The following is a 13278-nucleotide window of genomic DNA, read 5'->3' as shown; positions in this document are numbered from 1 at the left end:
AATGGATTCCTTCTGTGCTGAAATAAAACTGTGAAATTATTCACAGACCTATATCAGAAGACAAGAAATAATAATAAATGGCTTAACCCCTTTAATGTGAACATTATGAAAGAGACCATTCTTTTATCCAGACAAATAAATATGTCAAGCTGAGGGAGCAAAGGATGTCAATGTCTTTCAGAGAGAGAGAGAGAGACCTGGGCCAAGCTTTTCAGAGTCTGCACCCTCCCTGGATTCGCTTCCTTTCCTACAGTTGCTGCAAGTCACCAATGTCCCCCCAGAATGAGAAAGGAAATGGAAAGGGGGAAACACTGAGCTCCCAGATGAGGAGGAAGTTTTAGTCTGAAACTCATTGTCCAACCTCCGAATTGTGACGTCACAATAAAGCCCTGCCTGAATCAACCAATACCAAATCACTCAGCTCCACGGTGACGTCTGCGGGTTCCAGTGCGCAGTCCCGTCCCCATTGTTCCCCCTCCCCCGACACCTCCTCCAGACACGGATTCCAGGCAACCGGCTGACGGCTCCCGCCAGAGCGAGAAGCCTCTCGGTGATCTCCGCCCAGGTCCGGGACTGCGCATGTTCAAGGGGCGGGTTGGTGCGCATGTGCGGGGAGGCCCCGCCCCTTGACCCTCATGCAGAAATATTGACCAATGGCAAACTGAGAGGACCGGAAGGACTCTTCTCCGCCTGCCAATCAGAGTTCCTTCATTGTCTACCTGCAGACTTTGGAAATTGAGCTTGTTAACCTGCTCATTCCTGCCCAGCAAAGCTGCTGCTCCTCACTCTGAATGAGCTTGAGCTTCACACCTCCTCCCGTCTCCAACATCTGTGAGTAAAACACTTTCTTTTCTCCCCCTTTCCATTTCTTTTCTCATTCTCACCTTCAATTGGTGACTTGCAGCAACTGAAGGGAAAGGAAGTGAATCCAGGGAGGGTGCAGACTCTGCAAAGCTTGGCCCAGGTCTCTCTCTCTCAAAGACATTGACATCCTTTGCTCCCTCAGTTTGACACATTTATTTGTCTGGCTAAAAGGATGGTATCTTTCCCAATGCTCACAGCTCAGTCACTCCGCCCCTCCGAATCCGCTCCCTGAAGACGATGTATGGGGTAGTTTTTGGCGACTAGGTATTGGGGAATGAGAGAGGAAAAAATGTTCCATAGAAACAAGAGTTGTCGGTTATGAATTTCTATCCTACACTTTTGTAAACTCATTTTGTAAACTCCTTTTATAGGATATTAGAAGAGGAGGAATTACAGACAGAAATCACAAACGTAACCTCTCGATGTGACGGAGTCACTCTATTCCTTGGGACCTGAATATCATCAGCCTTTGAATCTAGAAGGAGAAATGTTTGTCTGTTCTGTCGGCTTCAAAATATTTTAGCCATCAGTGTGACTGGAAAAGCACCGAGACACACACACCCGAGTGAGAGTGTTCCAGAGCACTGACTGTGGAAAGAGCTTTAACCGGTTACACAGCCTGAAAAAAAAATCACACCATTCACAGCGGGGAGAGACCGTACACGTGTTCTGTGCAGGAGGCGTCAACTGCTTGTCTGACCTGGAGAGACACGAGGAGACCCAAAACATGGAGAAACCGTGGAAATGTGGGAACTGTGGGAAGGGATTCAGATCCCCATCTGTACTGGAAGCTCATCGACGCATTCACACTGGGGAGAGGCCCTTTACCTGCTCTGTGTGTGGGAAGGGATTTGCTGTGTTATCCAACCTGCGGGCACACCAGCGAATTCACACCGGCGAGAAGCCATTCAGCTGCTCTCAATGTGGGAAGAGATTCAGTGATTCATCCAACCTGCGGAATCATCAGCTAATTCACACTGGGGAGCGACTGTTCACCTGCTCTCAGTGTGGGAAGAGATTCACTCAGTTATCCCAGCTGAAGAGTCACCAACGGGTTCACACTGGCGAGAAGCCATTCACCTGCTCTCTGTGTGGGAAGGGATTCACTGAGTTATCCAGCCTGAAGAAACATCAGCGAGTTCACACTGGAGAGAGGCCATTCACCTGCTCTCAGTGTGGGAAGGGATTCCGTGTTTCATCCCTACTAGTGAAACACCAGCGAGTTCACACTGGAGAGAGGCCATTCACCTGCTCTGCTTGTGGGAAGGGATTTACTGAGCTATCCATATTGAAGAAACACCAGCGAGTTCACACAGGGGAGAGGCCATACACCTGCTCTCAGTGTGGGAAGAGATTCACTCGGTCAGACACCCTGCAGTCACATGAGCGAATACACACTGGGGAGAGGCCATGCAAATGCCCTCAGTGTGGGAAGGCATTCTATGTTTCAACCAGCCTATGGTCACATCAGCGAGTTCACACTGGGGAGAGGCCGTTCACCTGCTCTCAGTGTGGGAAAGGATTTATTCACTCATCCAGCCTGCGGTCACAACAACGACTTCACACCGGATAAAGGCCACTCGTGCCCACAGCCTGGGAAGGAAATCTGTGATTCATCGCAGCTGCTGATTCGCCAAGTTCACAATTGATTACAGTGGTTGGATTTTGTTATTGTTTCTGCTTCAATTACATCCAGGACTGCATTTTGTTCATTCTGACAGTTGGCCAATGGGGATGGTCAGACGGTTTCTTTCTGCTGGACTGCCGGTCTCACGAGGTTGCCTCCAGTGGGCTGATGCTCTTTGAGACTTGTTGCAATTGCCTGGTTCTAAATTTCACGAGGATCACAGACTGAAAGAGTGTTTGTAAGTTTGAAGATATTTAGTTCCCATTTCTGTTTGGAACCCCCAAAGCTTGCCACCTTGCCATGGAGATGGGCTGTGGTGGTTATATGTTTTTTTCTGTTTAATTTATTTGGGTGTTCTTCACAGAAGAAAACTATGAGGGTATGAAATAAATGAAAGAAAATTGCTTATTGTCACAAGTAGGCTTCAAATGAAGTTACTGTGAAAAGCCCCTAGTCGCCACATTCCGGTGCCTGTTCCGGGAGGCTGGTAGGGGAATTGAACTGTGCTGCTGGCCTGCCTTGGCCTGCTTTCAAAGCCAGCGATTTAGCCCTGTGCTAACCAGCCCCCTCGGAGGGGCAAGTTGTTTGAGGTGGATTGGGAAACAGGGATTAGCTAATATTAAAGGAAATATGACATATTTACCAGCTGGTCAGTTAGCTCAGTTGGCTGGTTCATGATGCGGAGCGACGCCAACAGCATGGGTTCAATTCCCCTACAGAGGTTATTGATGAAGGCCCTGCCTTCTCAACATTGCCCCTCACCTGAAGTGTGGTGACCCTCAAGTAAGTAATCACCAGTAAGCTCTCTCTCTCTCAAAGGGGAGAGCAGCCCATGGTTCTTTGGTGACTTTCATTTTACAGAATACAACAAGATTCCTTTAAGGATCACAAATCAAAGTTAAAGATCCCATTAGATCAAAGGAAGCGGCTCTTGAAGTGGCCAAAACAGTAGTAAGCCTGAGGATTGGGAACTTGTTTCGAATTCAGCAAAGGAGGACAAAGAAACTGATAAAGAAAAAATAGAATATGAGAGCAAACTGGGGAGAAACATAAAAATCCACTGGAAAAGCTCCGATAGGAATGTGAAAAGGAAAAGATTAGCAAAGACCAACATGGGTCCATTCCAGGCAGAGACAGGAGAGTTTATAATGGAGAATAAGAAAATGGCAGAGAAACTAAACAATGTGTGTCTGTCTTCATGGAGGAACATACAGAAAATTGTTCAAAAACTCAAGGGAACCAAGGAACTGGTATTCAAGAGGGACTGAAAGAGATTAGTATTAGTGACAAAGTAGTATTGGAGAAATTAATGTGGGTTGAAAGTTAATAAATCCCACAAAGCTGATGCTCTCCATCCCAGAGTGCTGAAAGATGTGGCTGTAGAGATAGTGGATACATTGGTGATCATCTTTCAAAGATTCTACAGATTCTGGAATGGTTCCTGCAGGTTGGAAGGTGGTAAATGTAACCCCACTATTTAAGGAGGGAGAGAGTAAACAGGGAACCACAGACGCATTAGCCTGACATCAGTAGGAGGGAAAATGCTACAATCTATTATAAAGGATGTGATAACAGACGATTTAGGAGCAGGAGTAGGCCACTCGGCCCCTCGAGCCTGCTCCACCATTCAATAAGTTCACGGCTGCTCTGATTGTAACTTCCAATCCACATTCCCGCTACCCTCCCGATAACCTTTCACCCTCTTGCTTACCAAGAATCTATCCAGCTCTGCCTTCAAAATATTCACAGACTCTGCTTCCACTGCCCTTTGAGGAAGAGTGCTCCAAAGACTCACGACCCTCAGAGAGAAAAAAGTTCTCCTCTGCCTTAAATGGGCAAGTTATTACTTTTAAAGTGACTCCAATTTCTAGATTCTTCCACAAGAGGAAACATCCTTTCCACATCCACCCTGTCAAGGCCCCTCAGGATCTTTTACGGTTCAATCAAGTCACCTAAACTCCACCGGACACAAGGCCAGCCCGTCCAATCATTCCTCATAAGACCAGCCTCCAATTCCAGGTACGAGTCCAGTAAACCTTCTCTGAACTGCTTCCAACACATTGACATCATTCCTTAAATGAGAGCAATACTGTACACAGTGCTCCAGATGTGGTCTCACCAATGTCCTTTGTAACTGAAGCATAACCTCCCTACTTTTGTATTCAATTCCCCTCACAATAAACAATAACATTCTATTAGCTTTCCTAATTACTTGCTGTACCTGTATACTCGCCTTTTGTGATTCATGCTCTTGGACACCCAGATCCCTCTGAATCTCAGAGCTCTGCAATCTCTCACCGTTTAGATTATAAGCTTTTTTTATTCTTTCTACCAAGATGGACAATTTCACATTTTTCCCTCATTATGCTCCATTTGGCAGATTTTTTTCCCACTCACTTAACCTACCTATGTCACTTTAGTCTCCTTATGTCCCATTCACAATTTACTTTCCTTCCTATCTTTGTTACAATTGGAACATAGGAGCAGGACTTGGCTATTCAGCCCGTCGACCTGCTCCACCATTCAATACGATCATGGCTGATCATCCACTTCAATGCCTTTCCCCCCACACTATCCCCATATCCCTTTGTGTAGGGGCTGGTTTAGCACAGTGGGCTAAAACAGCTGGCTCATAAAGCAGAATAAGGCCAGCAGCGAGGGTTCCATCCCCGTACCAGCCTCCCCGAACAGGCGCCAGAATGTGGCGATTAGGGGCTTGTCACAGTAACTTCATTTGAAGCCTACTTGTGACAATAAGCGATTTTTGTTTCATTTCATGTTATTGGGATTTAGAAATCTGTGTCTCTGCTTTAAACACACTCAATGACTGAGCTCCCACAACCCTCTGGGGTAGAGAATTCCAAAGATTCACAACCCTCTGAGTAAAGAAATGTCTCCTCTGAGACTGGTCCTAAATGGCTTCCCCCTTATTTTGAAATTCTGTCCCCTGGTTCTAGACTCTCCAAACGGGGGAAACATCTCACCTGCACCTGTTACCAATTATTTTTGGCTGTCCTCAACAGACACAGAATACAAAGCAGCTGATAAATGTGAAGAACAGATGATGAATGCTGCAGCATCGATAGCAACCTGTCTTACCATCAAGAGAAGAATTCTGCTGTCAGAGCCAGGCAACTACAGATCACTGAATTGTTGAAGCTTTTCTTGTGTAATCTTGGAGGCCGCCCCGGTCTTTGGAAATCTAGGAATGGGTAAATTTATGCTCGCGACTGTGACATGTGAGACTAAAATGGACTACACTCGTGTGTATGTTTGCCTGTTGAAAAATGTAAAATGTTATTATAGAGTACAAGTTGCATGTAATCATAAGAAATGTTTAAAATTTTAAAAGTTTTTAGAAAAATAAAGCCATCTGCGTACATCGCTGGTTCATTTTTTTTGAAGGGGGAGGTGTGACGATTGGAAGATTTTTGGAAAATTTGATTATAAATGTATTGGGCAATTTAAGGGTTAAAAGCGTGGGGTTAGAGCGTGATTCACTGCAAAATTATAGAGAGCAGTTTTTGGAGAAAGGTTTGGAGAGAGAAGTTCAATTTTGGGCCCACAATTCTCCCACAGTGAGATAGATTGAGATCTGTATCTTTCTTTTCCTGTTTTGTTTAATGGGAGATTGAGTAGTAATGTTTAAATGGGTAATTGTAAGCTGTTGTTTTGGGTGTGAAGTTAAAAAGTTTAATATTGTAGCCACAATAAAGTTTTATTTTAAAAATAACCAAGCCCTATTTCTTCATGCGATCATTCCTGGAGTGAATCATTCCTTCCGCACAGTCACACAAATAGACTGAAATATTGGGGTTTTGGTCCAGTATCCTAGCCACTGTTGGGGTCTGGTCTGGGATCGGAATAGTGACCGATGTAACAATTGGTTGGTGGCCCATTTTCCAGTCAGTCCTCCAGCACCTTCCTGTCTCTCTGTTACTGCGACGCCCATGGCAGTTTCCCAACTGGGACACAGGCCCCGTTATTCTCAGCTAAATTCATCCCTCAGCTCTGTCGCCCGGCTGTCATTGATATGAGCAACAGAGACAGAAAGGTGCAGAGGAGCAAGTGGGAAGTTAAAACTTGTGGCTCAAAATCAATACTTCAACATTTGTCAGTGAAATCCATGTTATTTATACTGGGTTTTTAATTATTAGATTTAGGCATCGGAGGCAAAGGGTGGAGGGTTTTAAAGCGTAACTTTTCCTTTCTAACTAGAGTCCGCCATGGCTCAGGGGGCAGCACTATCACCTCTGGGTCAGAAGGTTAAGACCCAGTTAGGGACCTGTGGACAAAAACCAGTTCCAACATTCCTGGTCCCAGCACTGAGTGAGTGCTGCACTGTCAGAACAGCTTTCTTTCAAATAAGATATTAAACTGAGGCCCTGTCTTCCCCTGCACCCCCCCCCCCCCGGCCCCGCCCCCCCCCCCCCCCCCACTTTGAAGAAGAGCAGGGGAGTTATCCCCGGTGTCCCGGTCAATATTTATCCCTCAATCAACATCACTAAAACCAGATCATCTGCTCATTATCATTTGGTGTGTGGGATCTTGCTGTGTGGAAATTGGCCGCTGCGCTTCCTACATTACAACAGTGACTACACTTCAAAAGAACTTCATTGGCTGTAAAGCACTTTGGGACGTTCTGTGGTTGTGAAAGGCGCTATAGACATGTAAGTTTTTTAATTGAAGGTTTATGTTATCTGATCTTGTTATCTGGAACTTAATTGATTTGAGCCACACCCAACTTGCGATTTAATAAATTCACTTTGGTTCAGACAAGACTTTAACCAATTAAGACAAAATCAAAATTCTCTGGATAGTAAATTTAAAAATAAGTTTATTAAATGAAAAAAGTTTACTGAATAACTTTAACACATTGACTTTTCCAACTTCATGTGGGTGATCAGTCTGTAGAAGCGTAACCCTCTCTGGCTCCTTTGACAGTAATTCTTGTAGAATTCAGCCTCGGGAGTCTGGCTCCTTCTTTGACAGTAATTTCTTTGGAACTCGACCTCGGGAGTCTTCAGTACTTGGCCAGCAAGGAAGATCTTCAGAACCTCTACTTTTATCCCCAAAGTGACCATTACCTCACGTCAGAGTTGGGTCTGTTGTAACATGATAATTGGTCAATTTGGTCACTAGATTAATTTAATTGGATCCCCAATTACTGACACCTTCTCATTATCTCAGACAGGAATACAATAGAACTGTTTCATACTATCCCTTTATCTGATTCTCTACAATCCCTTATTCATACAGTTTCAAATGTTGAGGCTAATCAGAGCTTGAAGGTCTCTCTTGTCAGTACATTTGTCCTCATTGCACTTTCTTTACACACAGCAATTAACCTTTGACATTTTTACAGCAAATGAGAATCAGGGCACGACCTAATGGCCACGATGCGCAAGGCGCAAATCCAAGTGTGCCAGTTAGATCACAGGAGAGTCCGAAATTGGGCACCAAGAGGCAAACGGTTTCCGATCTAACCGGCCTATTCCCACTGGCAGGATTAAGGCCAATCTCCATCCCGTTAACGGGAAGGACCCCCTATCTAAAGGCAAAGCTTGATTTAAGCGACTCCATAGCCGGTCACATGGACGCCGATGAGTATTGGCCCCACACAGACATGGGCCAGGCATCACGGTACCGGAGGGGTTCCCGGGCCAAGGAGGCCCCCGAATGGTCAGGTATAGGGCAGGGTGCCCCCCCTGGCACAGCCCTGGGACGTGTGCATCTTGGCACCGCAAACCTGGACATTTCACACTCTGCCCACTCACTAAGATCATTCATAAAGACTGAGTCTTGATTTTGTGCAACAACCATGTCTTTCTCTCCATTTCAAATCCCCTGTGAAAATCCAAACACAGTGTATCGTGAAATTATTAGATTTAAAAAAGAACGAGTTGTTGGGATTCACTGCCTCACAATGGTGCAGGAAGGAAATTCAACTGTAACTTTCACAAGGGAACTGGACAGATTCTGGAGGAAAAGAAACTTGCCGGGCGATGGGACTAATTAGTTAATTCAAAGAGCTAGCATGGGAACAATGGGCGGGATGGCCTCTTTCTGTGCTCACTGAGACTCGTTTGCATTTGAAGAAAGTGGGAAATACCTGGAAGCCACTTCCTACGATGCGGGTAGAAGCAGAGATAATGGAAAGTCTCCCAAAGGAAATTAGATGGGCTTTTCAGGGAAATAAACTGACGGATACGGGAATAGGACGGGGCAATGGTTTGATCTACAGAGATCTACAAGATGTGAATCTTTGGAATTCTCTACCCCAGAGGGCTGTGGGAGCTCAGTCATTGAGTGTGTTTAAAGCAGAGACTGACAGATTTCTAAATACCAATAACACAAAGGGATATGGGGATAGTGTGGGGGGAAAGGCATTGAAATGGATGATCAGCCATGATCGTATTGAACGGTGGAGCAGGCTCGACGGGCTGAATGGCCAATTCCTGCTCCTATGTTTCAATGATGCAAAAGTAAGCAGGAAAGTAAATTATGAAGAGGACATAAGGAGGTTAAAAAGGTAGATGTTAAATGAGTGAAACAAGATCTGCCAAATGGAGAATAATGTGGGAAAATGTGTAATTGTCCATGTTGGGCAGAAGAATAAAAAAGTTTATTATCTAAATGGTGAGAGATTGCAGGGCTCTGAGATTCAGAGGGATCTGGATGTCCACGAGCATGAATCACAAAAGGCGAGTATACAGGTGCAGCAAGTTATTAGGAAAGCTATTAGAATGTTATTGTTCATTGTGAGGGGAATTGAAGACAAGAGTAGGGAGGTTATGCTTCAGTTATACACAGTAGCACAAGTGGATACCACTGTGGCTTCACAGCTCCAGGGTCCGAGAATCGATTCCCCACTGGATCACTGTCTGTGGAGTCTGCACGTTCTCCCCGTGTCTGCGTGGGTTTCCTCCAGGTGCTCCGGGTTCATCTCAGTCCAAAGGTGTGCAGGTCAGGTGGTTGGCCACGATAAATTGACCTTAGTGATCAAAAGGTTTAGGAGGGCTTATTGGGTTACGGGGATAGCGCTTAAGTGGGTCGGTGCAGACTCGATGGGCTGAATGGCCCTCTTCTGCACTGTATGTTGTATGTACTATATTGGTGAGACCATATCTGGAGCACTGTGTACAGTATTACTCTAATTTAAGGAATGATGTAAATGTGTTGGAAGCAGTTCAGAGAAGGTTTACTGGACTCATACCCGGAATTGGAGGCTGGTCTTGTGAGGAATGATTGGACAGGCTGGGCTTGTGTCCGATGGAGGTTTGGTGACTTGATTGAACCGTATAAGATGCTGAGGGACCTTGACAGGGTGGCTGTGGAAAGGATGTTTCCTCTTGTGGGAGAATCTAGAAATTGGAGTCACTTCAAAAGTAATAACTTGTCCATTTAAGGCAGAGGAGAACTTTATCTCTCAGAGGGTTGGGAGTCTTTGGAACTCTCTTCCTCAAAGGGCAGTGGAAGCAGAGTCTTTGAATATTTTTGAGGCAAAGATGGATAGATTCTTGAAAATCAAGGGGGTGAAAGTTTATCAGGGGTAGGTGGGAATAAGACCACACTAAGACCATAAGGAATAGGAGTAGGCCATTCGGCCCTTCCAGCCTGCACCACATTTCAACAGGATCATGGCTGAAACCAACATTCTTCACATTCACTTTCCGGCCCTTTCCCCATAATCCTCGGTTCCCTGACTGAGCAAGAATCTAGCTCAGCCGGGCAGCACGGTGGCACAGTGGTTAGCACTGCTGCCTCACGGCGTCAAGGTTCCAGGTTCGATCCCGGCTCTGGGTCACGGTCCATGTGGTGTTTGCACATTCTCCCAGTGTTTGCACGAGTTTCGCCCCCACAACCCAAGGATGTGCAGGGTAGACGGATTGGCCACGCTAAATTGTCCCTTAATTGGAAAAAAATGAATTGGGCACTCTAAATTCACATTAAAAAAAACAAATTGAGATAAAAAATCTATCTCAGCCTTAAATATACACAAGGACTCTGTCCCCACAACTCTCTCAGTTCCAAAGTCTCTCAGAAGAAATTCCTTCTCATCTCAGTCTTAAATTGACATCTCTTTATTCTGAGACTCTGCCCTCTGGTCAACTCTCCCATGAGGGAAACATCCTCTCAGCATTTACCCTGTGAAGCTCCTTAAGAATCCTGGATGTTTCAATGAGATCACCTCTCATTCTTCTAAATTCCAATGAGTAGAGTCCAAACCTGTTAAACCTTTGCCCCGAAGACAACCCCTCCATACCTGGGATCATCCTCGTGAACCTTCTCTAAACAGCCTCCAATGAAATAATATCTTTCCTTAAATAAGGGGACCAAAACTGCTCTCAGTTCTCCAGATGTGGTCTCACCAGCACCTTGTACAGCTGCAGCAAGACTTCCCGACTCTTATACTCCAACCCCCTTGGAATCAGGGCCAACATTCCATTAGCCTTCCTGATTAGCTGCTGCACCTGTCTGCTAGCTTTCTGTGTTTCGTGCACAAGTTCCCCAAGTCCCTTTGTGCTGCAGCTTTCTGTAGTTTTTCGCCATTTAAATAATACTGTTCTTTTGTTCTCCCTTCCAAAATGACCTTCACATTTTCCCACATTATGCTCCATGTGGCAACCTTTTGTCCACTTGCTTAACCTCTCAATATCTCTTTGCAAACTGTTTGTATCCCCCTCACAACTTGCCTTTCCATCTATTTTGTGTTGTCTGTAAATTTGGGCACAGTACGTTCGCTTCCTTCCTCCAAGTCATTAATATAAATTGTACACAGTTGCGGTCCCAGCACTGATCCCTGTGGAACCCCACTGGTTACAGGTCACCAACCTTAAAAAGAACCCCTTATCCCCAATCGCTGTTTCCTGCTCATTAGCCAATTCTCTATCCACGCCAACCCCATGTGTTCTTATCTCATGACTTAATGTTTTGTGAGGTACCTTGTCAAAGGCCTTCTGGAAGGTTAAATACAACACATCTACTGGTCCCCCTCTATCCACTCTGGTTGAAACTTCCTCGAAACACTCTGATAAATTAGTCAGACACAGTTTCCCTTTCACAAAGCTATGCTGACTCTGCTTGATTAGATTATGATTTTCTCAATGTGCTGCTATTACTTCCTAATAATTGATTCCAACATTTTTTTCAACAATAAATGTTAGGCTGATCGTCGTATAGTGTCTCGTTTTTGCCTCCCTCCCATTCTGAATCGGCGGGTTGTCACATTGGCAGTTTTCCAATCCTCTGGTACTTCTCCAGAATCCAAGGATGTTTGGAACATTACAATCAATGCATCCACTATCTCTGTAGACATTTCTTTTAGGATCCGAGGATGCAGCCATCCAGGGGACATATCTTATCCCCATCGGTTTGTCCAATACAACTTCTCCAGTGATGGCATTTAATTGCTCCCTCCGTATTCTTTCGTATTAATGGAATATTCGATTTATCTTCCACCATAAAGGCTCATGCAAAATATCTGTTTAACTCCTCTGCCATTTCCTTGTTCCCCATAACTGACACAGTGGCGTGGAGGCACAGTGGTTAGTACTGTTGCTTCACAGCTCCAGGGACCCGGGTTCAATTCTCGGTTTGGGTCACTGTCTGTGCGGAGTCTGCACGTTCTCCCCAAAACTGCGTGGGTTTCCTCCGGGTGCTCCGGTTTCCTCCCACAAGTCCCAAAAGACGTGCTTGTTAGGTGAATTGGACATTCTGAATTCTCCCTCTGTGTACCTGAACAGGTGCCAGAGTGTGGCGACTAGGGGCTTTTCACAGTAACTTCATTGCAGTGTTAATGTAAGCCTACTTGTGAAAATAATAAAGATTATTTTTATAATAAAAAATATTATTAGGCTCTCCCAAGATTTATTTTCAAAGGAGCCTCTGTGGAGTTGAGGTTTCAATTAGATCAGCCGTGAACTTACTGAATTGTGGAGCAGGCTCGAGGGGTCGAGTGGCCTGCTCCTGCTCCTAATTCGTATGTTATCACATCCTTTATAATAGATTGTAGCATTTTCCCTCCTCCTGATGTCAGGCTAATGGGTCTGTGGTTCCCGTTTTCTCTCTCTCCTTAAATATTGGGGTTACATTTACCACCTTCCAACTTGCAGGAACCATTCCAGGATCTATAGAATTTTGAAAGATGATCACTAATGTATCCACTATCTCTCCAGCCACCTCTTTCAACACTCTGGGATGGAGAGGTCAGCTTTTGGGGATTTATTAACTTTCAATACCATTAATTTCTCCAGTGCTACTTTTTCACTAATACTAATCTCTTTCAGTTCGTCGTGCTCACTGGTCCCTTGGTTCTCTCGTGTTTTGGGGATGATTTCTGTCTCTTCCTCTGTGAAGACAGACACACATTGTTTAGTTTCTCTGTCATTTCCTTATTCCCCATTATAAACTCTCCTGTCTCTGTCTGGAATGGACCACATTGGTCTTTGCTAATCTTTTCCTTTTCACATTCCTATAGGAGCTTTTCCAGTCGTTTTTTATGTTTTCCCCAGTTTGCTCTCATATTCTATTTTCTCTTTATCAGTTTCTTGGTCCTTTGCTGAATTCTAAAACAAATTCCCAATCCTCAGGCTCACTACTATTTGGGCCACTTTATGAGTCTCCTCCATTGATCTAATGGAATCTTTAACTTTTCTTGGTAGCCACGATAGCTTCATTTTGCTGTTTAATTTTTGCTTCTTAAAGGAATCAATATTTTATGTAAATAAAATGCGAGTGGTTGCCTGTCTATTGTCTATCGTCATACAAAGAACAAAGGACAGTAC

The 13278-nt window shown here is 44.8% G+C and overlaps 1 protein-coding gene across 2 annotated transcripts; it reads left to right on the top strand.

The window, feature by feature from the left end:
- Positions 1 to 573: 573 nt before the first annotated feature.
- On the top strand, positions 574 to 5873 carry LOC140420459 (uncharacterized). Of its 2 annotated transcripts, XR_011946380.1 has the most exons (3): positions 574 to 831; positions 1236 to 2729; positions 5515 to 5873. XR_011946380.1 is itself a non-coding variant. In XM_072504464.1 (2 exons), exon 2 carries the CDS (start codon positions 1592 to 1594, stop codon positions 2435 to 2437), a length of 846 nt encoding a protein of 281 aa, XP_072360565.1. In that variant the 5' UTR covers positions 574 to 831; positions 1236 to 1591; the 3' UTR covers positions 2438 to 5873. The 2 variants fall into 2 exon arrangements, 1 of the variants encoding a protein (XP_072360565.1); XM_072504464.1 differs by having other exon boundaries at positions 1236 to 5873.
- The last annotated feature ends 7405 nt before the right edge of the window (positions 5874 to 13278 follow it).

This window comes from Scyliorhinus torazame, chromosome 5 (genome assembly GCF_047496885.1).
Source record: "Scyliorhinus torazame isolate Kashiwa2021f chromosome 5, sScyTor2.1, whole genome shotgun sequence".
Classification (NCBI taxonomy): Eukaryota; Metazoa; Chordata; class Chondrichthyes; order Carcharhiniformes; family Scyliorhinidae; genus Scyliorhinus; species Scyliorhinus torazame.
Note: the sequence above shows the minus strand (reverse complement) of the source record. Positions and strands in the feature narration are given on the sequence as shown.